This window comes from Neoarius graeffei, chromosome 13 (assembly GCF_027579695.1).
Source record: "Neoarius graeffei isolate fNeoGra1 chromosome 13, fNeoGra1.pri, whole genome shotgun sequence".
Lineage (NCBI taxonomy): Eukaryota > Metazoa > Chordata > Actinopteri > Siluriformes > Ariidae > Neoarius > Neoarius graeffei.
Window position 1 is genome coordinate 56,961,596 of NC_083581.1, and position 26,062 is coordinate 56,987,657.

Genomic DNA, 26,062 nt, shown 5'->3' on the forward strand with positions numbered 1-26,062 from the left:
AGTTGCTGCTTCTATCCTCTTTGGTTATGGAGTGCGTGTTCAAGCCTAGGGTATTATACGTTCGTAAACTACCACTCCAAACACTCTCACTCTCTGTTCTCTGTGTCACGTTGAGTTTACGAAAGGAGTCCGAGGGAGAACGGGGTTTTGTTCAACTGCTTGCGCTTCTGCTTCGGGGTCGGACTCCAGGTCAAAAGCGAAAGCTTGGACTGTTGCTTGACCTGCCATTGCTACTGTTCACACACAAGTAGCATGCCCGCAGCTTGGTCAAGCCCCTCCCCCTCCTCCCATGGCCCGCCCCCACCCTCTACCCTTCCCCGCCTCCATGCTTCTCATTAGCAAAACTGGGAAAAGGGCTGAAATGGGGCTTTCTCCCAGGAGGCTATATCTATGTGCCGAGGGTTCATTTCAAGAAAGGCTGCGGATATAACATCCGGAAACCTCCACGAGCCCATTTAAAGCATCAACAAACCACCATGCCATGGGTCCTTTAAATGTCAATGTACAGGTGAATGAGTATTAATGTCCTTGTCTTCTTTGTTGCTTGTCGTTTTTTTGTTTTGTGTATTTGTTTTTGTGGCAATGTTTATGTCATCATTATAGTGAGTGAGTGCTGGATGAATGTTTAGCTGTCTTTTTTATGCTTTGTTTTATGTTACCTGCCTGGGGACTGCAGATGAAAAGTAGTTATTTTACTAATTCTGGCATATTTACATGCTGTATTCTTATACAACAATGTTCATCAATATGCATGGTCCCTATTAAATAAACCATTAAAATAAATAAATAAATAAATAAATAAATGAAAATGTTAGGACATCTGTCCATGAACTGAATCTCAAGAGAAGGTGGGTCATGCAGCAAGACAACGACCCTAAGCACACAAGTCATTCTACCAAAGAATGGTTAAAGAAGAATAAAGTGAATGTTTTGGAATGGCCAAGTCAAAGTCCTGACCTTAATCCAATCGAAATGTTGTGGAAGGACCTGAAGTGAGCAGTTCATGTGAGGAAACCCACCAACATCCCAGAGTTGACGCTGTTCTGTACAGAGGAATGGGCTAAAATTCCTCCAAGCCGGTGTGCAGGACTGATCAACAGTTACCGGAAACGTTCAGTTGCAGTTATTGCTACACAAGGGGGTCACATCAGATACTGAAAGCAAAGGTTCACATACTTTTGCCACTGACAGATATGTAAGATTGGATCATTTTCCTCAATAGATAAATGACCAAGTATAATATTTTTTGTCTCATTTGTTTAACTGGGTTCTCTTTATCTACTTTTAGGACTTGTGTGAAAATCTGATGTTTTAGGTCATATTTATGCAGAAATATAGACAGTTCTAAAGGGTTCACAAACTTTCAAGCACCACTGTATATGAAGATATATTTTTCCATTGGTTATAGACAAACATGTACACCGTAGCCAGAGCAACATGAAAGTTTTTTTCATATTATTGAACACCGCAAATCATTCATGTAATTTTTGTCAGAATTTAACAGGCGTTTTACACATTCACGTTAAAAATGTCATCTTGTTGATCACATTAATGCATCCCATCCATTGAAGTGGATAGGAGCTTGGCTTTGTATGACTGAAAATAACTGCCGGGGTGCATTTCCAGGATGGCTGCCAAGTGGACAGACTTTCTAGAGACTTTACAAAAATTCAGTTCTAAATTTCTAAGCCCATCCAGCAGAGATGAAAGTAGGGCAGTGACTGAAAAACGTGCACTTTTCATTGACCAGCAGCACATATGCTGGACGGAGGTAAGCCCAGATGGCTGAAAAGACACTAAATATGTCAGCATTTAAGCATGTATCTGTGAGTCATGCTAACTGAGAACAGATTATGGGCAGTAAAAAGTCATTTTCGCAAGGCAAAATGATTCACTTAAACATCCATTTTGAAGTTCTTAAAAAAAACCTGTCTGTAGACGTGTATTACATTTTACCCATTGAAACAAAACAGAAATAATGGATAATCTTGTAATAACGTCATTAGAAACGAATTCTCACCCTTCAGGCACAACGATGTACTTATGAGGAATGAGGCCTTTGACTCCTCCTACTTCTCCTTTCCACCAATCAGCAGAGGCCTTGCTGTGGAGTAGGATGTGGTCCCCCTGCTTGAATGACAGCTCGGCTGGAGACCGTGCAACATAATCAAACATAGCCACAGTCTCCCACTCTGCACAACCACACGTATGCACACACATATGCACACAAAACAGCACAGCATGGCACATGGACACAACGCACATGATGGCAAATGTGGCACGTGTAACAAACAGCACACAAGCAAGACAATGTACACACAAACACAGAGATGAGCATTTATGATCCAATATACAAGCTGTGCAAGTATTACTATATTTTATGAACGGTGAAAACATCTATAGTACAAATTCCTTTCATTATTTGAATCAAAGTTGTTTCTATGACCTTTATAAGTATAATTTTACTTCCTCACCATCCTCACTTGGAGCATGTTCAGTCTCTCCTTCACCCTCCTCTGTAATAGGTTCACTGCAGATGGAAAGACAGTTATTAATGGATATAAATCAAGGAAATTAGTCTATCATTAGCAGCAGATGTTAATGCCACCAGCGATGATGAGTCTCACCAGTATTCTTGCTCCAAGGTCATGCATTTCTCATAGACAGGGCCTGGAAGCTCAGCAGCGCTAGGGAAGATGCTCTCATGCTGGAGGATCATGCTCTTAACCAGGGCATTAATCTGGGGCTGCAGAGTTACTGCGTCACCTGACTCGGCCCCACCTCTCAGCAGACTGGGTCCAAAGCACACAGCTAGGTTATAGGGCTGCATCATGTTCTCATCACTATACTGAGAAACACTGCATGCACGCACACACACACACACACACACACACACACACACACACACACACACACACACAGGGAGGAGGGAACATGGATGTGTGAACCAAGAGTTGCTCAGAGAGTCTCAATCAGCATATATTTGAAAATGAGCAAGGTTTCACAGACTCCCACTCAGGCGTGGGGGCTGACTAGTGGGCATTAACATTCTTTTTTTAAAATAAAAATTTCATGGTGTAGACAGGTACCAAATGATCGACTTTACATCAGCATTGACCTTGTAAGGTTCAGGATGATTTAAATTAGAAGATGGTTTTTTGAGGCACTTTCAACCCATAAAATGCAGATTTTCATAAAACTGGAGATTTTGTCAATATTAACACCAGCACTGATGTGTTTCATTATAGTACAGTCATATAATTTAGTTTACAGCTCAAAAAAACACATTTAAGTGTGCAGTGTTGGCTATACCAATACTGTATCAAACATCAGAATGGTGCAAATAACAAAAAACATCCAGTTATGTGGGCAGAAACACCTTGTCCATAATTGAAGTCATAAGAGATTAGCTGGTAGAGATTGGTTCAAACTGACAGGAAGGCTATGTTATCTCAAATAAACACTCATTACAACCACGGTGAGCAGAAAAGCATCTCAGAAAGCACAACACAATGAACCTGGAGGCACATGGGCTACACTGAATTGCACTTGCACAAGCCCATCATTTCACATAGCAGGACAGGAAATGAAATTATTATTACTATTTTAAATTCCATACACAGTTTTAACTATTAATGAAATTTCAGATTGGGAAATCATTTATCGTATTGTTTCCTATTTATACTTGCAGCTCATCATGATGAGAGAAACGCAGCACTACTCACTGATGGAGGAAGGCAAATAGATAGCGCATCACTATGATGAGGGGTCTGGGGAGGGATGAGACCACTAGCTTTATCTGAGCTGCCCTCTCTGCCATGTTCTCAATTTCTGTTGATGAAACACAGAAGATGAATTAAAAAAACAGATGAATATAGTATGATCACACTGTGTGCATAAGACACGGGAGTAGCTCCAATCAACAAAATGTCATGTTCTAAATCATCATCTAAGGTATAAAGTTTGCACGGTAGCACAATTAAACACCGCAGCATCAATTCATTAGACCAAACACACACAAAAGTGCATGAGTTTTATCTTACGGACACACTCCATCAGCTGACTGAAGCGCTCCTCTGGGAAGAGAGGTTTCTCCAGGTCTCGGAAATACAGTTTCAGAACTCCTGCTACTGAGTCAATGTCACACTCACTGTCCGTCAAAGGGTCTTCCCCTGGGAGAAAGACATATTGTATTCACATACTAATGCAATAATATGTATTCTGATATTTATGATTGTTTGAAGAATAGCATTAACATTCTGTAGACTTTTGGTGTATAATAATAATAATAATGCACCCCAATATCAACAAAACCTTATGGTTATGGATTCAAAGCTTCCTAACTGGACAAACACAACAAGTAAGGCTTCCTGGGGTTCTCTCTAAAACCAAGCCCTGCCCTGCTGGTGTTCCACAGGTTTCTGTAATCTCTCCGTTGCTGTTCAATATTTTCATGAATGACATCGATGATGCAATACCAGAGGATATGCACGAGCGTATTGCTATGTACAAGTATCCTGACGATTTGTGGTTGGTAGAAGAGAGCAACTGGACTTGCTTGAAAAGTCTTGAAGACGTTTCGCCTCTCGTCCGAAAGGCATCATCAGTTCTGTCTGTCTCTGTTCAGTGATGGTCGTTCCAGGCTGACAAAATTGAACGATCCTCTCTGGCTAAGATGTCTGCCAGTTTTCTGGAAGTCCTCTCATACTCCCGCACTAGTCGAAGGGAACTCATCCCAAAGTGTGTAGAAACATATCTGTGAAGATACTCAGTCGTCCAGGTACATAGTAATCTGTGGTTGGTAGAAGAGAGCAACTGGACTTGCTTGAAAAGTCTTGAAGACGTTTCGCCTCTCGTCCGAAAGGCATCATCAGTTCTGTCTGTCTCTGTTCAGTGATGGTCGTTCCAGGCTGACAAAATTGAACGATCCTCTCTGGCTAAGATGTCTGCCAGTTTTCTGGAAGTCCTCTCATACTCCCGCACTAGTCGAAGGGAACTCATCCCAAAGTGTGTAGAAACATATCTGTGAAGATACTCAGTCGTCCAGGTACATAGTAATCTGTGGTTGGTAGAAGAGAGCAACTGGACTTGCTTGAAAAGTCTTGAAGACGTTTCGCCTCTCGTCCGAAAGGCATCATCAGTTCTGTCTGTCTCTGTTCAGTGATGGTCGTTCCAGGCTGACAAAATTGAACGATCCCCTTCGACTAGTGCGGGAGTATGAGAGGACTTCCAGAAAACTGGCAGACATCTTAGCCAGAGAGGATCGTTCAATTTTGTCAGCCTGGAACGACCATCACTGAACAGAGACAGACAGAACTGATGATGCCTTTCGGACGAGAGGCGAAACGTCTTCAAGACTTTTCAAGCAAGTCCAGTTGCTCTCTTCTACCAACCACAGATTACTATGTACCTGGACGACTGAGTATCTTCACAGATATATCCTGACGATTGTACTGTGTATGAGAGTACGTCAAAGGCCTCCAAGTCCACAATGCAAGTGGCACTTGATAATCTATATGAGTGGTTAAGTTCCAGTCAAATGGTTCTCAACAGTAAGAAAACTAAAGACATGTGGATATCCTTCAACCAGGTGTCCACTCAGCCTGACAACCTATACGTAGGAAGTGCTGCCATCAAGAGGGTCTCGACCTTTAAACTCTTAGGTGTTTGGCAACAACAGGATCTGCGCTGGAACCACCATGTTAATTAAATAATTAAGAAAGCTAACAAAAGGTTACACTACCTACGCGAATGCAGGAAGGCTAATCTACCTAAGGATGTGGGGATCACTGTTTACTGCAGTAAGATTCGTCAGGGGCTAGAGTACGCATTGCCGGTCTGGTGTGGCATCCCAAAATACCTTGCAAAGGGAATACAACAAGTGCAGGATCGCTGTATGGCCATAATTGGCATACCGAAGACAAGTCTTGCAAGTCTGGAGGAACGAAGAGATGAGGTGACCATATGTGAGCTTGAAAGAATTATAAAGGGCCCTAAGCATCCAAATCACGTGTTCCTTCCACGAACGGCGACCCACAAGTACGCAACTAGGAACAAAAGTTGTCTCACAATACCGTTATCAGGAACTGAAAGACATAAGAAGTCTTTTATTTCAAGAGCGTGTTGCCTCCTAAACAACCAGACATAGTCAAAATATATTATCTATTTTTTTGGATACGTATTTTTACGACTTTGTTGGTTTTTGTTGTAAATTCATCGTATAGTTTTTCAAGATGAATGAATAAAGTTATTATTATTATAGGACTCATAATACAGAGGTGTAGAGTTTCAGGTTTTCTGTTTGAGTCAGAAACCCTGAAGATGTCACTGAGCATGCTTGCAGAGATAGTGACTAGTCTTTATAAAGCCCTTGCTGAAAAAATGAGACCTGTTCTCATTCAAGCCTTTCGACATCATGAAGAAACAGACAATCCCCAAACCAGAACCCAAAGCAAATTGGCAACTTAACACCAGTAAATGCCAGAAACACATAGAAAAGTTGTTCTGTGCTCAGTCAACCAGCTTCTAGAAAAGGGATTCAAACTGGACAGTGTGGTAAAGCAATGCAGTGATAATGCTATCACCACAAAACTTCTTCTGTTGTGCTTCATAGACCACATCACTGCTAATTAGCTACAGAGGTTCATAAGACCACAACACTGCTCACCACAACACTGCTCACCTCTGCACACCAATTGGCTTTCCATCAACCACTGATCGAAAGTTGGCTGGTGAAGGTTTCATACATGAACTGACAGCAGTACCATGCTGAGAATCCCCAACAGTGCCATTGTTTTAGGATAACCATGGCTACAGGTCCATAACCCAACATTATCCTGGTCAGAGAATGAATTCACAGCTTGGTCTCTCCAATGTAATAGTACCTGTATATCCAGTCATAAACATATCATCCAAAGCTCTGAGATCACTCAGTCAGTCAAAATTCCAAACTGTTATTCTTAATATCAGTTTTCAGTAAAAATAAATTATGTGCTCTTCCTGCTCACAAACTTTTGAAATTGAATTGACTATCGTTGTCAACAAAATTACCATCAAGTACAGATATCCATTGCTCATTGTACCTTCTGATACGATATAGCCTTGTTCCAAGTGTATAAATGGTGTTCACAGGGACATGCTAGGCAGGTGTGTCACACACTACATAGTTACTACAACAATCTTGATATAATACAAATCACTGAAAATCATATCCAGTATGTTAAAAAAAATCTTGGTTAAACTCATTCATCCTGTTAAAGCTGAAAAGTGTGAATTTCACATGCCCCGAGTCACTTTCTTGGATTACATTATCAGTAATGAGTTGATCATCATGAATGACATACAAAGTTCATATAGTCACTGAATAAGAAAGAAAGCACAACTTTATTCATCACACACTTGTGAAATTTCCTCTCTGCATTTAACCCATCTGAAGCAGTGAACACACACATGCACACACACGTGAGCAATGAGCACACACACATACCCAGAGCAGTGGGCAGCCATGCTAACAGCACCCGGGGAGCAATTGGGAGTTAGGTGTCTCGCTCAAGGGCACCTCAGCCCAAGGCCATCCCATATTAACCTAACCTGCATGTCTTTGAACTGTGGGGGAAACCGGAACACCCGGAGGAAACCCATGCAGACACGGGGAGAACATGCAAACTCCACACAGGAAGGCCCTTGCCAGCTGCTGGGTTCAAACCCAGAACCTTCTTGCTGTGAGGCAACCGTGCTAACCACTACACCACCATGCCGCCCACAATAGCCAACTCCATAAAGCATAGAACAAGAAGCCTTTATTTGTCACATGTACACTCAAGCACAGTGAAATTCCTCCTCTGCATTTAACCCATAAAGCAGTGAACACATGCATGCATGCACACACAAGTGAGCAATGAGCACACGCACATACCCAGAGCAGTATGCTACAACAGTTAGGGGTTAGGTGCCTTGCTCAAGGGGACTTCAGCTATGATACAGAGGGAGGGAAAAGTGCTGTTCATTCACTCAACTCCCCTCACATTTTTCCTGCTGGTCACAGGAATCGAACCAACAACCATTTAGGCCCCAGGGTGCTTCTCTAACCTTCAGGCCATGGCCGCCCCCTCTTGATTACCTCCAGAGATTTTGAGAGTTTGTCCATTTTTATAGCAAGAACTTTAACTCATCACCTTCACCTCTCTCCAATGAACTCTGTCCAAGACATTAGTTTTGGGCCAACCAGGCCTTCTCTGCTTTTAAGTATGCATTCAGAACATTAAGCTCTGACTAACAATGGAAGGAGGTCTACGGATGCCTGGAACAGTCTGTACAACAGTATGAAGACTTCACTTACAGGCAGTGCTCTGAGATATCTGCATATGAAGTAAGGGACTGGGTGTGGCTGTCCATAAGAAACTTCCATCCATTTAGAGGTGGTCAAAAATCCCACTATCGCACACCGCCATAACAGCTAAATAATGAATAAACTATAACAACTACTGTATAATAGCTTACAGTGATCACCTCCATAATATTCAGCAGAACCACAGGTCTATGCAATTATGATGAACATACACTACCGTTCAAAAGTTTGGGGTCACCCAGACAATTTTGTGTTTTCCATGAAAAGTCACACTTTTATTTACCACCATAAGTTGTAAAATGAATAGAAAATATAGTCAAGACATTTTTCTGGCCATTTTGAGCATTTAATCGACCCCACAAATGTGATTCTCCAGAAACTCAATCTGCTCAAAGGAAGGTCAGTTTTATAGCTTCTCTAAAGAGCTCAACTGTTTTCAGCTGTGCTAACATGATTGTACAAGGGTTTTCTAATCATCCATTAGCCTTCTGAGGCAATGAGCAAACACATTGTACCATTAGAACACTGGAGTGAGAGTTGCTGGAAATGGGCCTCTATACACCTACACTTGTGTTCAAAATAATAGCAGTCCAACACGACTAACCAGATCAATCACTGTTTTTGGTGGAAATTATATTACTACATGGCAAATAATTTACCAGTAGGTGTAGTAGAGTCATAGAAAACCAACAGACCCAACATTCATGATATGCATGCTCCTGAGTCTGTGTAATCGAATAATTAAGTGAAAGGGACGTGTTCAAAATAATAGCAGTGTGGAGTTTAATTAGTGAGATCATTCTCTGTGAAAAAACAGATGTCAGTCAGGTGGCCCTAATTTAAGGATGAAGCCAGCACATGTTGTACATCCATTTCTCTCTGAAAACCTGAGAAACATGGGTCGTTCCAGACATTGTTCAGAAGAACAGCGTGCTTTGATTAAAACGTTGATTGGAGAGGTAAAACGTATACTGTAAAGAAGTGCAGAAAATGATGGGCTGCTCAGTTAAAATGATCTCCAGTGCTTTAAAATGGACAGCAAAGCCAGAGAGACGTGGAAGAAAACAGAAGACTACCATTCGAATGGATCGAAGAATAGCCAGAATGGCAAAGACTCAGCCAATGATCAGCTCCAGGGTGATCAAAGACGGTCTGAAGTTACCTGTGAGTACTGTGACAATTAGAAGATGCCTGTGTGAAGCTAATCTATCGGCAAGAAGCTCCCGCAAAGTTCCACTGTTAAAAAAAAGACGTGCTGAAGAGGATACAATTTGCCAAAGAACACATCGACTGGCCTAAAGAGAAATGGAAAAACATTTTGTGGACTGATGAAAGTAAAATTGTTCTTTTTGGGTCCAAGAGCCGCAGACAGTTTTTCAGACGACCCCCAAACACTGAATTCAAGCCACAGTACACTCTGAAGACAGTGAAGCATGGTGGTGCAAGCATCATGATATGGGGATGTTTCTCTTACTATGATGTTGGGCCCATTTATCGCATACCAGGGATCATGGATCAGTTTGCATATATCAAAATACTTGAAGAGGTCATGTTGCCTTATGCTGAAGAGGAAATGCCCTTGAAATGGGTGTTTCAACAAGATAACAACCCTAAACACACCAGTAAGCGAGCAGCATCAGGGTTCAAGACCAACAAAATGAAAGTTATGGAGTGGCCACCCCAATCCCCGGACCTTAATCCGATAGAAAACTTGTGGGGTGACATCAAAAATGCTGTTTCTGAGGCAAAACCAAGAAATGCAGAGGAATTGTGGAATGTTGTCAAATCATCCCGGGCTGGAATACCTGTTCACAGGTGCCAGAAGTTCTCAGAAACCGTGGTTATACAACTAAATATTAGTTTAGTGATTCACAGGAATACTAAATCCTTAAGATTTTTTCAGTTTATACAGTAAATATTTGGAGTTTGTAATGAAAAATGCAGACACTGCTATTTTTTTGAACAGCCCAATGTTCATTTTTCTTCATTTTCTGTAAAGTAATTAAAATATTGATACATTTTTCTTCATGTTTTGATGTAGAATATAATGTGCATTGTTCCCAATGCATGGAAATAAAAACTATTATAAGGATTTTGAGCTTTACTCACGTTTTTAAACACACTGCTATTATTTTGAACACAACTGTATGGAGATATTGCACCAAAAACCAGACATTTAGTAGAATTTAGCTAGAATAGTCATTTACCACATTAGCAATGTATAGAGTGTATTTCTGATTAGTTTAAAGTGATCTTCATTGAAAAGAACAGTGCTTTTCTTTCAAAAATAAGGAAATTTCAAAGTGACCCCAAACTTTTGAACGGTAGTATAGGAGACCTGTGTTTACTACAACTTGGTGTGGCTTTTGGAAGTGATTATACAATGAGTGAATGAATTTACAGAATTTAATGAATTTTCGTACCACTTTCAAATGCATCTCTGATATTATTGACTTCGCTCTGGGAGCCTGGCACTCTGAATATGCCTTCGTGATGCAGACCTAAAATCAAACACATTTAATTTGAAAATATATTATTCGTATGAATTACAAACGCACAATTCTTCTAGCAGCATGAGTTATGGCAGGCTGGTGCCTGGACTCACCATGGAGGTTGATGAAGCGAATACAGCTTTCCACCACTAAGGGGATCTGCTGCCCAGAGCTCTGTTCGGCAGGTAGATATGAATAAAGATCATTAGAATTGTAATGAGCACTGAGAATGAGACCATCACAATGCTGTCAAAATAACAGCATAATTACTGCATAGGTAAGCGTAAGATCGGAAATAAGAATGGCATGCATATGTAAAGCTGTGAACTAGGGAAAGTGAGTAGTGCATTAGTGTACACAGTCTGTTTGTAGGTAGTGGGGAAGACTGCCGAGGACAAGCAAAGCAGTACCTGAGTCCTAGACATCCGCCTTCTTCTTCTGATGCACCGGCCAGCCAAACAGTTATGAGGAATGAAGGTAAAAAAGGAAGAATCGAAAGAAGTAACAGAAATTGTGTGATGGGTAAAAGAAGGTTTGAGATGCACAGACAGAGAAAAAAAATACCAAGGCAACCAAAATCAAATTGAAAATGAAAAGAAAGAAGCAAGAGAAAACAGTGGGGAAAGGGGGTAGATGGTGGAGAAAGATAATGAGCAGAATCAGGAGTCAGATGAAAAGCAATTAGCACAAGACTACATTTTCTCCCTCCATTTATATTCGGCAGGCAGCAAAAGCAATTTTAATGCATTTACACAAAGGAACAGGACACCACAGCTTAAACACTCACAGTAATACACTCAAATACGAGATTGGCTCGTGGCAAACAAAGTCCTGGGGTTTTTTTTCTGCGTTAATCTAATTTCCAACCACTCAGCCAGAAATGTGTGCATTTTAGAGTCAAGAGGCCACCCACGCTGATAACTAACTTAAGAGACAAACAGTTCTGTAGTCCTGACTGCATTATACAACACAGTGTGGTGGTACATCCCATAGATTAATGTCCACTTCAGAGAAAGAGATGGCCGAGGGTTAACATAGTGCAGTCAATAGGCAGGTTGACATTCTGATTAATTAATATAAAGGAAGAGAGTCAGAGAGATGCAGAGAGGAGGAAATGGAAGATGGCACTGTGAAAAGCTGAATAAGCAAAGGCCAGATGGCGGTCCCACCAGGCTGGTGCACCTCTCTCAGTCATCTAGGAGCTATCAAGGATGCACATGTACTGTGCCACGGGCAGCCAGGACACCAGAGATAAAAAATTTCAATAAATAAATAAATGGGCTGAAAGCCGGCATGGTGGTGTAGTGATTAGCACTGTCACCTCACAGCAAGAAGGTTCTGGGTTCGAGCCCAATGGCCAACAGGAGCCTTTCTGTGCGGAGTTTGCATGTTCTCCCTGTGTCTGCATGGGTTTCCTCCGGGTGCTCCGGTTTCCCCCACAGTCCAAAGACATGCAGGTTAGGTTAACTGGTGACTCTAAATTGACCGTAGGTGTGAATGTGAGTGTGAATGGTTGTTTGTCTCTGTGTCAGCCCTGCGATGACCTGGCGACTTGTCCAGGGTGTACCTCGCCTCTCACCCATAGTCAGCTGGGATATGCTCCAGCTTGCCCGCGACCCTGTAGAACAGGATAAGCAGCTACAGATAATGGATGGATGGGCTGAAAAGAGCACCATGTGCTGCATTTCATTACTATGAATTCCTATTTTAAAAAGAAGCTAAAACTTTTTTTCAAGTCCCAGACAATTGACAGTTATTCCGCTCAATCTTGTCGTACATAGCTTATAGCTGACTCAGCGTGTACGTCGCTCTGGATAACAGCGTCTGCTAAATGCCATGTAATGTAATGTAATGTAAGTCTTATTATATCCACATTCACTGGATTTTGAGAAGCAGAGCATTTTTATTTATTTATTTATTTTGCAAATTCAATAAATAAAAACTTTATACAAAACATCCAGCAAAATCATATCTGCTTAGAATGTGAACAAACCGGCGAAATGACAGTAGCAATTTGTGAAAAATGTGATAATTCTTGGGAAAAAAAAAAGATATCCTCTTACCATCAAATACCTCCATATTTTGTTGCTTTTTTGTATTTTGGGGGGTTTTGTTTTTCTAGCAGAGTTTTTATTTTGTCCTCGGTTGGTTCAGCAACACGCTCCACCATTTTGTTTTTCTCTATTCACGGTATATGAGCTGATAGCCTAGTAGTAGAGTAGCCAATCAGAGCGTGCAATTGCTCATATCCAGTGAATGTGGAAAGAATAATGATGCTTAGCCAGTGTAAAGGATGTTTTTCTTATAATGACACAGAGGAGATTAGGAAAGCTAGCTCAATAACTTTTTTAATATCCAGATTAAACATACTGGAGTTTGCATGTTCTCCCCATTCTTGCGTGGGTTTCCTCCAGGTGCTCCTGTTTCTTTCCACAATCCAAAGACATGCATATTAGTTTAACCGACTGCTCTAAATTGCCCATAGGTTGAGCGTGAATGTGAATGGTTGTCTGTCTCTCTGCGTTAGCCCCATGATAGATTGGTGACCCGTCTCGGGTGTACCCTGCCTCTCACCCAATGTCAGCTGTGTTTGGTTCCAGCTCACCCGCGAGCAGCAACAGATAAGCAGTATAGAAAATTAATGAATTAAACAAACTTGGGACTAAAAACTTGATTCATATTAAGAAAGACTTCACAAAAGTGTTGTGTTAAGGTCCATGATTTTAGAATGGTCACATATGGGTGTGATGGTCAGGTGTCCACATAAATTTGGCCATATAGTGTACTTTATAATAAATATTATATATATATATATATATATATATATATATATATATATATATATATATATATATGATCTTCTAATCTTTTGCATATAATGCACTATGGGGCTTAGAATGAAAACCGCTATATGCTTAAAGTATATAAAGCTGTGTAAAGTCCTGATTCAAAGGGAAAGTCATTAATACATGCATAATGCAATATTAATGTGGTTATATGCAGTGGACATGCATTCATAGATCTTTGACCTTGGACAAGCTCAAACAAGCACTGATGCTCAAGGAGGACTGTTTGCACTGTTACAATGCATCATGGCACATAGGACAGCTAACTAAAGAATGAATAAGGACAGCAAGTTACATAATTGCCACAGCAATAACTGCATTGTCATGGCTTAGTTAAGACTTACACATGCCTAAAACACAAACGCAAACACTGCTCCTAAAACACATTAATCCTTCCCTGCTCTCCCTCAGATGCACATTTTTATTACAAAGAAGTAAACAGAGATGCTAATAGCTTATGCTAGTTGATGTAGTGCATACATGTCAACCTATACGGAATGTCCGTATTTTATACGGATTTGATTCAATAAACGTAGTATACGGGCGTATAAATAAAGTTATACGGATTCTTTAAAAAGACTTCAATATTTATTTAGAGCTATAATCAATTCCCACGATGATAAAAGAGCGCATAACATTTACAAACGTACTGTACACCACAGACAGCCAGCAAAGAGTCTTATGAAATCGCGCGTTATCTTGTGGTAGCGAGACTTTGTTCCACTTTTGATCATGCGCACACCGCATTGCGAGAATCCCGCCAATCATGAAGTCATAGACATATAAACATAGACGCCGCCTTCTGCGTAGAATCATACGTCATCCTCGCCGCCATATTGGATGTGGCAAAGTGGAGATTCTTCAACCGTCTCTGGTATAGTGTCTAGACAGTAGCCGAGAATAAAGATGCCTCATTCATGTGCTGCGTTTAACTGTACCAACAGGTTTACCGTCCAAACGAGATCACATGGGATTACCTTTCACAGGTGAGACTGGAAAAATACTTTTCGTTGTATTTGGTCATTATAACGTAATTTTACGAACAGATTTTTCTGACTTTGTGGCTAATATGAAGTCCCGTGCATAATAGCCGCTCGGTGAAACCTGTCTCCAAACAACGAAGTATTTCCTTCGTAACTACGCTGATAACACTGTGTTTTTGTCAAACATTGGAGCTTTGTATTCATTCTGAAGGTTTATTGTTATTAATATTGAATAAAAAGTAACTGGGATATATCATTGTTAATTATCATTCAAATTTTAGGTAAATTATTTTAATTTGCATCTTATACGGATTTTATAAGGGAAATACGGATTTTGGAGGTTGGTTATACAGGTTTGACTGACCAAAGGTTGACATGTATGGTAGTGCTGCTACCAATTTTTGTTGTTTGTTGTTGTCTTTTAAGAAGAAGAAGCCTTTATTTGTCACATGCACACTCAAGCACAGTGAAATTCATCCTCTGCATTTAACCCATCTGAAGCAGTGAACACATTCATGCACACACACAAGTGAGCAACGAGCACACACACATACCGTACATACTCAGAGCAGTGGGCAGCCATGCTACAGCAGCTGGGGAGCAATTGGGGGTTAGGTGCCTTGCTCAAGGGCACTTCAGCCCAAGCCTGACTCATGTTAACCTAACCACGTCTTTGACCTGTGGGGGAAACCGGAGCACCCGGAGGAAACCCACGCAGACACGGGGAGAACATATAAACTCCACACAGAAGGGCCCCCGTCAGCCATTGGGGTCAAACCCAGAACCTTTGTGCTGTGAGGCAACAGTGCTAACCCCTACACCACCGTGCCACTCACAGTGAGCAACTGTCCTTATTTAATTATTTTTTATTCCATTTTTCCTTTTACATCTATTTTTATTCTTTCGACATTCACTGGATATGAGCAATCGCGCACTCTGATTGGCTACTCTACTACTAGGATATCAGCTCATATCCCGTGAGTAGAGAAAAACAAAATGGCAGCTCATGTTGCTGAACCAACCGAGGATGAAAAAAAATTTTTCTTCAAGAATTATTATTATTTCATTTTTCACTAATTGCTCCTGTCATTTCGCCGGTTTGTTATTTTGTCTGACATTTTGTATAAAGTTTTTGTTAATCGAATTTGCAAAAAATACAAACAAGATGTTCTGCTTCTCAAAATCCAATGAATGTGGATAGAATGAAACAGTTATTCCACTCAATCTCGTCTCCGTACGCGCCTCGTCGGCTATCAGCTCATGTACGACTCGATGGAATAACTGTTAAATATTTACTCTGTACTTGAGCTGCTGTAACACCTGAATTTCCCCCCATGGGGATCAATAAAAGAATATCTTATCTTTTCTTATTTTATCTTAATAGCTTTTTTTAATATATATACATAAGCTTTTTTGCAAAAGCAGCAACCAGAAAGTATAGTGTCAGATAACAAATATGCAATGACATCAATTCAGAGACCTTTACACCATAATTTAAGCGTGCAAGTGCAACAGACAGCAGTTGAGCAGGAACTGTTTCGGCAGATGATCACACAAGGGAAATGGGGAAATATGATTTTAATCAAGAAACAGTTTGAGTACAGCTGCAAAATAGCATGAAAATGGCTATCACAAACAATCACAAACACCATACATTTCAGGCAGGCAAAACTCAGATAAGCAGTCAGTGACAGGAAATCTCATTTCACAGAAGCTGGAGGGAGGAGTAACGTTGCAGAAAGAGTGTTGCAGTAATGCATCAGAAATCCAGCTAAAGGCTGTTTTGGAGCACAGGGCTGTACCTGGATGAAGGACAGCATGTCTCCAGAGAAGAGTTTGTGGTTGTACTGGGAGCAAGGCCTGGCTTTCCGCACACGCACTGACCTACCAGAAGGCATTCTGGGAAATACATACACCGCACTCCACTGTGAGACTATGGCATCATTACATGCATGCAGCAAGCATGCACTCCATTTTCATGCACATACATACATACATACATACATACATGCAAACAGGTGTGCTGCTTTATGAAACTTGACGTTTGAATATATATATATATGGTTTTCTAAAGCCTTTCGGGTTAAGTCTAAACATCTACTGAGTTTGAGAGTAAACTCCAGTGGCTTTGGCTCAGGATTTTCTAAACATACAGTGATTCCTGATAGGAAAATATGAACAGATGTTGTCTGGGCTGTGGCTAGTGTCAGCAACACACCCATGTGTGAACAGTCCCAAAACCAAGGACGGATAGACAGACGGATAGAAAATAAGTTGTACCTGGAGGGATCACTGTCAACTGCCTCAGCTGGAAGACAGAAATGAGAGTAAAGACAGATAATTAGCAATAGGCAAAAGCTGTGCACCTTTACAATAGCGTAAGATAGTTCTCACGTGTCTGTTTTAGATTTAAATACTGGCTTTTTATTTGTACCTTTCTGTATGGCCTCCTTCAACAGGTCATGTTTGGCCTGGAGTTTGGAAATCAGGGAGCTACCACTGAGATACTCCTTCACTTTCTGAAAGCGTACAGATTGAACAAAACGAACACTTATAATCACACTACAGTTCACAGCTTTCTGACCTTACCAGTAATCATTTCTCTGTCAATTTTCATTCCCATAACTCTAGCATACATGCTGATATAAACTAACTTTTCATATACCAGACTTAGTTTGTGTTTACGTTAAAGTAGAAGGTCTCTGTTTCCTGCTGATTGGCTCTGCGCTTGGTTAAGCTCAGCTTGGTGTTCGGGCCATCGCCTGTGCTCTCCTGTGATAGGCTGGCTGAGATATCAGGGATGCGGTTACAGTCATCATCACAGATACTCTCCAGTAGAGCAGCATGAGTTGCCTTGAGAGTTTTGCTGACCTGTGAGAAATAAAATGACATGAGAGAAAAGTGTGGGCTAAACAGAATACGACTGACATTCACCTCTCTAGGTATGCACACATATCAATAATTTATGTGGATTTGACTTATACTTGACCTGGGTAAAATTAGACAGTAATTTGAGTGAAGGCACAGAAATGGCTGTTAAATGAATTGTTTGATGAATAGAATGTATGATTAATAGAGATGAGCTGTGATATGATGTCATTTAGGCAAGTTTATATGTACCTCCTCTGTTTCCAGGGTAACAGTAGCCAGTCTGGACTGCAACTGCTGGTATCTGGTTTCCATCTCATACCTCACCTGACAGTCAGCACTCACCTCACAAACCTGGCACACACACACACACACACACACAGTCAGATCTCACTCGCACAGATTCTGACACACACTAGGTGTGTGTGTGTGTGTGTGCGCGCGTTACCTGGTCTCCCTCATGTGACAGGTGCTGAAAGCGGAATGGCAGGCAGAAGGCCGAGTTGTGGGCTTGCAGCAGGGCATCTCGGTCCTGGCCCTGGTCCATAGCACTCACTGCACTTTCAAGCTGCTGCAGCCCATTCTTCAGGTTCTGCTGTGCCCGGTTCCTGTTTGACAGGTAACCACGCATCACCCGTGTCACAGACAGGTGGTAGCCAAGATCCGTGCACTGCAAATAAACATGGATGCAACAACAGAATGAGACTCAGAACTACTATGGGCTGTATTCAAAGTTGGGAACTTACACAAGTTGAAAGATTTACACATATAGACTAATTTGATTATATATAAATGAGAAGATGGCAAATAAACATCTAATAGGAGCCTAGTGTATTGGATATATATTGCACGAACAGTCCTCACTGTAATTATCACATTAGCCACTGCAGATGTGTCTTAATTTTACAAGATGGCTGCCACATTAATGAGCAGCTTATAAAACAGCACTTGATCCAGCACATCCTTTAACTAGAAGTACAACAGCAGAAATCCTGAAGTATAGGCAAGAGTAAAAATGCTGCATCTACTGTTCTGTTGAGAGTTGCAGCAAGTGACAAAACCTACCAGATAATATATTTATTTTACTTTTTATCATCATTACATTACAGGTATTTAGCAGATGTTCTTATCCAGAGCGACATACAACAGGATCTTGACACACCCACAGCAGTGGGCACACTGGGGAGCAGTTGGGGATTAGGTGCCTTGCTCAAGGGCACTTCAGCCATTCCTGCTGGTCCAGGGACTCAAACCAGTGACTTTTTGGTCCCAAAGCTGCTTCTAATAATTATGCATTATTAATAAAACAACTCAAAGGTGCATTTTATTTTCACTCGCTTTCATGTTTCAGTGATTTTAGTGACATTTCACGCGCTGACATCTTCATTTGCTAATTGTGCAAATAAGTTAATACGGCCACAAGGTACATCCAGGTTATGTAATCGGAATGCACGTGTATGATGTGAGCTATTTCATCATGCTTTTAAGTTGCTATGTTGAGCTCTCAAATTAATAATTAATGCCAAAGATTTTGTTAATTTTGATGTGCTCTCTATTTTAATGGCTAAGCTAACTGACTATGCAATTGCTATGATTACGACTCTGCTTAATTAAGTGTAGTTCTTAATTTGATCCATATAAAATTCAGTCCTTGAGATAAGCTATGACACCAATTAAGATGGTGTCAGTTCGGAGTTCCTTCATTTAAAAAAAAAATCCTTTCTGTGGGCAATACAAAGATTTGTAACTAACTACTTAATTAATCATATACTCTCTGTAAAGTCCACAGAATTTAACTTAATTTATTAGTGTCATGTTTATATATTATATATTTATGCCCTTGAATGGCATTCCATTAGTGTCTTTCCAGCCCTAAACCTGAATTTCAGAGTCAAGGACGGATGAAGGGCAGAATCACATTCATGCCATTCAAGGGCATAAATATATAATATATAAACGTGACACTAATAAATTAAGTTAAATTCTTTGGACTTTACAGAGAGTATATGATATATATACTAATGGCACCTACAGACTGAGATTTCAGCAATTATATAAGTTAACTGCAAGCCACACTGTGCAACATGGATCTAATAAACCTGGGTAGCAGATCAAGTTCAATGTATGTAGACTATACAATGATAACACCTACTGAATCTTAGTTTACGACGCAAGTCAATATACAGGAATAAAACATCAGTGTGCATCATCCAGCTGTGCCACTATAATGGTAAATAATGAGGCTTAGCAAGAATTGAGCCGTTGTTGGTCTGGTGCTAGTGTCTCGTTGATCAGTGTGTCATTTCATGCTACATTCCTATTGGTTAGTTGGTAGACATAAGTTGTAGCAGCAGTCACACTGCAAGATCCATCCATCCATCCATCCATCCATTATCCGTAACTGCTTATCCTGTGCAGGGTCGCGGGCAAGCTGGAGCCTATCCCAGCTGACTATGGGTGAGAGGCGGGGTACAGCCTGGACAAATTGCCAAATCATCACAGGGCTGAGACAAACAACCATTCACACCTATGGTCAATTTCAAGCCACCAATTAACCTAACCTGCACGTCTTTGGACTGTGGGGGAAACCAGAGCACCCGGAGGAAACCCACACACACATGGGGAGAACATGCAAACTCCACACAGAAAGGCCCCCGTCGACCAGTGGGCTTGAACCCAGAACTTCTTGCTGTGAGGCAACAGTGCTAACCACTATACCACCGTGCCACCCTACATTGCAAGATGGTCTTCCTAAATTTCTGACATTGTCAGAATTTTGTCCCAGCCTATCTTTGGTTGCAAGACCATGACAACTGCCATCTTTGAACCTCTCTCACAGTGTGACATAGGACCCATGTTTTCAAACCAAAACAAAAGATATCGGCACATTTTTTTCACGTTGGTCATCTTTCACCTGGGACAGCCCAAAGTTGCACAGTGTATACGTTCCATAAAACACAATTTTTTTTTTCAAATGCCTGAGTAGCATGCAAGTCTGTAGTTACATCTGAGGTCTGAATTCCAATGTGCACAATTTCAGTAGTAACTCCTCACTACGCATGCTTAGCTCTGAATATAACTAGCATGTTCTCACATACACCATGTTCTTGCATTGCTGTTACACCTCAAATGATTGTTGCCTTCTACAAGAGATACATGACTCTGCCAGATTATTTTTTAACAAATGTGGCTTCCTATATTTTGCCACTTGCAATGAGTAGCACAAAATACAATATTCATGCTTCTGTAAACTGCAGAAAATGAAAGCTTAACAAGTGAAAACTCTTGAATATAGGCCAATTTTTCTTATTTCTTATTATGAGATTATTATAAACATGTTACATAATGAAACTTATTTCTTTACAGTCTTTAATTTCCTGATGAGAAAACACATAAGTAAATCCTCCACGCATCTCCAACCACGACGCTTATAAGTTGCATTCAATTTGAATTGTAAAGTGCTGTGGACAGGTTGCAGATTGTCGTGGAAGTGTATGCATGCCAAATATTTGTGGTCCGCCTAATGAAACCATGTGTCATGAACAGAAAATTATAGAAAGGGAACCAAGCTATTATTGGTATGATGCTACCTCAGAATAAGGAAGTAAAACATCCAGTAAAACAGAGAGCAGACAGACATTATCATGGCACTCACGTCAATCAGAGTGCAGATGTCCTTGAGATAGTACTTATTCATGGCAGCGTTGGCTGCTGCGAGGTTCAGCAGGTAGTCATTACGAGCTTTAGTGCACTTCAGCTGGGTCTCTTGTACTTTCCCTTGCCTCTGCAAAACACACATACACAGAGGAAACAGCGGGTTACAGATATGAACTGATACATCTTCCTGTGCCATGCTCAGACAAAGAAAACTGTACATTGTCAACTGAAGAACACACTCAGCTCTACCTTTTCCATGAGCCTTTCCATCTTCTTTACTGAGCTGCGCCTCTGACCTCCTGATTGGCCAACACTAAGTTCAGACCCCTTGCCAGTCTGTTTCTCCTCCAGTCGTGCAGCTTCTTTGAGTTTGCCCTCAGCAGCAAGACACTCAGAGTGATACTGGTGATAAGTCTTTAGAGCCTACAGTTGGCATCAATAATGAAACACATGACTTAGCTTATTGGTTAATGACTGCTTTTATTTGGTAGCTAAGAATGTTTTGTCTTGGCCATTCTACAAAATTAAGAAAATCAATGGTACCCATAGCTCTGTCACACACACACACACACACACACACACACACAAGCCAAGAGCCTTGGCCAAGACACTTGTGACAGGCAAGCTGTTCTGTGAAAGGTGAAGGCTTTCAGAGAGAAACCAGCTGGCAGAAGGGTAGGTAGGTTTAATCAGGACATGTGACCTGGGCTTGACCACATAAGACCATTGGGGTAAGGGATCTATGCCCTACCCCAGGGATCCGAAAAAGCATGAAGATGTCTTCACGTCGAATACTGTAAAATAGCTTTAGGCTATTTTCACTCTTGGGTGTTTTCCCAGACCTGGGGTTCATTGGTTGAATATAAAAGCTGTGTTCAAATACAGGGAAAGCACTTCCAGAGCTAGTCAAGGAAGGTGCCTTGTCATGATATTTCCAATTTCAAGTTTTACAGTAACAGAGAATGGGATGTTGTGGTCTACATAGAAGAATGATTTGCAGACCTAAGGAATTCAAATGACTTATTTTTGTTGAACCATGAAGCTTTGACTGACAGACTTCATCCAAACTGTTAACCATGGTAGAGTAAATCTAACTCCACACTAATTCAAGACAAATGCATGCATTAATGTGAATTTGCATGATTGTGATGTAAACATATTTTGCAAAACTGCACGAACAGCATATTAAACATAAAAATGCATAAACATTCTGCAAGGGATGTATGTGCAGCGTCAAAACGGATGATTAAAAAAAAAGATGTTTCCCTTCCCCTAACTGGACTTGAGAATTCTGGTGAAGTGTGAAAACATGTTTAGTCAAGTTTGATCCTGTTTTAAGCACAGAGATGCATGCTGGCTAGACTGACGCAGCAAAATCGCACTCACCGTCTGCAGCTCTGTGGTGACCTTTAGGAGTTCATCCTGCGTCTGCAGACCCACTTCTTTACTCTACAACACAATCATAAAAATTCAGCCCAGTGAACTCATTAGTGAAAGAGAGACAATAGGTGTGTACGTGTTAGCACCTTCTTGGCCAGGCGGTGTGTGTCCTCGATGCAGTGAGATAGGCGCTGGGTGAAAGTGGTGCTGCAGATCTCACTGAGCGAGCTGTGGTCCCGGCTCTCCTGCTTGGTCTGCGTGAGCAGCACTGACCAGCACTGGGACACGGACTGGTCCATATGCTCCTTCCTTCAAGACAAAGGAAAAATGTTTTTAATTGGAGCTTGTAGGCAAGCTGGTGATATTGTGCCATAATATAATTTGTATTTAGGTGGTCAGGATTATGTACTTTTTGGTCTTGAGGGTGAACCTCTCGCTGAGTTTTTCCAGAGAGCGTGCATACTCAGCCTCGATCTCCCCCCGACGGCGTAGATAATCACTAAGATCCTGGAGCTGCTGCGTCTTCTGCTCCAACTGTGCATCCAACACTTTCAGCTGCTCCGAAAGCTGACTACGTACCTCTGAAAGAAAAGGGGGAGGTAAAGAGAGTCTCAGGCATTGCTCTCTTTCACCCAGATTGCACATAGCCTGGGGTAGTCATGGGACACGATAAGCAGAAACAGTATCACTAATGCAGACTATACTCAAAATCATGACCAAGTCTGACCACGAGGAGAGAAAAACAAGAACCAGAGATAGTGAAAGTGAGAGAGAAAAACAGAAAGAGTATCATGACTCCTCCTTTACCTTTGATCTGTGTCTCATACTCTGCGAGACACCCCCTTTCCTTCCTCAGTTTGCCATGTGATGTCATGGTCTTGCAGGAAAGTCCTGTGCCGTATCAGCTATCAGGTAATACGTGTCCAAATGTGTATTAATGGTCCTCCTACAACTCTTTAAACTACCTAGAGCTTTTTATATAGTGAGAAGAACCTGTCACAGTCCGATGTTGTGATTGCTCTACCTATCAGGACACACGGACACACTCAAAAATCTTCTGTGCTACTACAAAAAACAGAAAAGAGAAATGATTGTGTGTGTGTGTGTGTGTGTCTCCGTTTCAGTCAGCTTAGTGACAGTTATCAGTTTCCTCAAGGCTACAGCTGATCTCTCTTCTGTGTGCTTTTATGGTTTCAGCTGAAGAACTATGCATGCGAGAGACTCCGTCGTTTTCTTTATCTGCTTCCTGAGCGAGTGGGTAAATGTGATTGTCTTCGCCTGTGAAGCAAAAAGAAAAGAAAGAGAGAAGAAGAGAGGAATATATATAACAACGTTGTGGCAGTAAGCAAAAAAACGTTAACTTCAGCACACCTGGCCACATCCGGTTTACCTCAGACTCTCTCACCAAGACATCCTGTTAACAGAATACTAAAAGTCATGGGTTTCTGTAGAGATGTGGTTAGGATAACGTGTTTACCCCAATTTTATTGCATTAGTATCTGAGATGCCTTGTTCAGAAAGCTTCTCACACCTATGCTTTACACAATCTAACTATTCAATACTGTCCCCTTTCATTCTCTGTTTACATTGGAAAATGCTTGAAACACTTCTTTCTATGACTAATAAGAAGAATGAAATGCTTTATATTCTCTTCAGTTGATATAACTTGTATGTCATAGCAGGCAGCTGTATATACTTCATGCCAAGCTAGAGATATGACCTGTTATAAGTATACGGTAGCAGATAGCATATCCGGCTTAGCCATATATAGCCTTTTATTCTATCCACATTCACTGGATATGAGCGATCGCGCGTTCTGATTGGCTACTCTACTACTAGACTATCAGCTCATATACTGTGAGTAGAGAAAAACAAAATGGCGGAGCGTGTTGCTGAATCAACCGAGGACAAAATAAGAAATCTACTTGAAAACAAAAACCCCAAAAACACAAAAAAGCAACAAAATATTGAACGAAAGTATGTTTTTTTTTTCAAGAATTATTATTATCACATTTTTCACAAATTGCTACTGTCATTTCACCGGTTTGTTTACATTCTAAGCGGAAATGATTTTGTCGGATGTTTTGTATAAAGTTTTTATTTATCGACTTTGCAAAAAAATAAAAAGTGCTCCGTTTCTCAAAATCCACTGAATGTGGACAGAATAAAACAGTTATTCCACTCAATCCCACCGCTACATGCCTCATCAGCTATCAGCTCATGTACGACTTGATTTCGTGGAATAACTGTTAAATATACAAAACATATCATTTGATTTTAATCATGAGGGATTTGGTGAATTATTATTTTCAAATTCTGCTGAACATTTCAAATGATAACTGCAAGGTCTATAGCAAACAAAATCTCAAAATAAAAACAGTTTATTTTGCTGATTTTCCTTAGACATTATATAAACAGTTCATAAATACTTCTACAGTTATGTACAGTTTATGATGCTTTGGCCCTGTACTCCAGCTAGGGTTTATTATTATTATTATTAGACATACAAGAGTGAGTATGAAAATATCAGTTCGAACTAGAGATACAGTTCAACAAGAAAATATGAGTGTGCTTGTGGTGCAGTACAAACAAAAAGACAAGTGCGGGTCATGACGGATGGATGTGTGTATTGGGTTAGGTGGTCTGAGCTATGAAACGAAGTTTGGTGGCTCTCTGATGAAGCGTGACCAAGCAGGAAGACTTTAATTCTGAAACTCCAATCATTTCAATGGGGAAAAATAAACAACAGGAAAACAAGGGAATGAGTGCATCTTTCCAAAAGCTGTATATGAGCACACTATTTGGGCACAGGATGAACAAGTTGAAATTGGTTTGGGGTCGATATCTCAGAAACTGCGGGAGAAGACGCGGGACAAAAACATGGTCTGACAGATAATAATGTGATTGCTTGTAAATTATGAAGCAAGAAGAGAACGTGTAATTTTCCCCAGTAGTGAAGCTGCCATTTATTTATTTGGCACTTTGTTCTCAGAACTGTTGCATTTGAAATCCAATGTATAGGGACCAATAAACAAAACTGTGTCATTACTGTGTCAATTACCTGTGGTGTGTGCAGCACATTCAATATAAACTGGTATGAATACTTTCCATACTGACTATATTCGTTTTAATAATCCTCAGATGTGATTAAATGTTCACGAGGAGAGCTGAGTGAACAACAGTTCTGCAAAATATTTCCTTGGATTTCTAAAAATCACTTCTGAGCATCTGAGTCATTGTGGGGAACCGAAGTCGTCCTGGGGATCCTGCGTGGGATGTGTCAGTGTGGTGGGTGTGTTGGTCCTGTTACTGGGTGGAGGGACTTGAGTCATGTTTTTTTTTTATTCTCTCTCTCTTTCTCTTTTGAGTTGTTTAGGGTTTCAAAGAAAAGCTTTTAGGAAATACCTCATGAGGACCTGCAAAATGTCCCTGCAAGGTCCAAACTATCACGTATTCCTAGTAAGATGTGAACATCTCATCTCATTATCT

The 26,062-nt window shown here is 40.8% G+C and overlaps 1 protein-coding gene across 2 annotated transcripts in view; it reads right to left on the minus strand.

Annotated features, from left to right (window-relative positions):
- The window catches only part of arhgap4b (Rho GTPase activating protein 4b), a 48,139-nt gene that overhangs the window by 16,669 nt on the left and 5,408 nt on the right, over window positions 1-26,062 (minus strand). Inside the window, exons 2-20 of one of the 2 annotated variants that reach the window (XM_060938113.1) lie at window positions 23,381-23,851; window positions 22,983-23,154; window positions 22,720-22,882; window positions 22,580-22,642; window positions 21,443-21,616; window positions 21,192-21,320; window positions 17,985-18,206; window positions 17,789-17,890; window positions 17,354-17,539; window positions 17,103-17,187; window positions 16,949-16,976; window positions 16,471-16,567; window positions 10,953-11,013; window positions 10,771-10,848; window positions 4,044-4,172; window positions 3,726-3,831; window positions 2,628-2,858; window positions 2,475-2,530; window positions 2,021-2,147 (exon numbers count right to left, since the gene is read on the minus strand). In XM_060938113.1, the coding sequence (XP_060794096.1) occupies window positions 2,021-2,147; window positions 2,475-2,530; window positions 2,628-2,858; window positions 3,726-3,831; window positions 4,044-4,172; window positions 10,771-10,848; window positions 10,953-11,013; window positions 16,471-16,567; window positions 16,949-16,976; window positions 17,103-17,187; window positions 17,354-17,539; window positions 17,789-17,890; window positions 17,985-18,206; window positions 21,192-21,320; window positions 21,443-21,616; window positions 22,580-22,642; window positions 22,720-22,882; window positions 22,983-23,154; window positions 23,381-23,447 (2,276 nt within the window). In that variant the 5' untranslated portion in view covers window positions 23,448-23,851. Of the gene's footprint in view, window positions 1-2,020; window positions 2,193-2,474; window positions 2,531-2,627; window positions 2,859-3,725; window positions 3,832-4,043; window positions 4,173-10,770; window positions 10,849-10,952; window positions 11,014-16,470; window positions 16,568-16,948; window positions 16,977-17,102; window positions 17,188-17,353; window positions 17,540-17,788; window positions 17,891-17,984; window positions 18,207-21,191; window positions 21,321-21,442; window positions 21,617-22,579; window positions 22,643-22,719; window positions 22,883-22,982; window positions 23,155-23,380; window positions 23,852-26,062 lie in introns of both variants that reach the window. The other variant, XM_060938112.1, reaches the window with a different exon arrangement.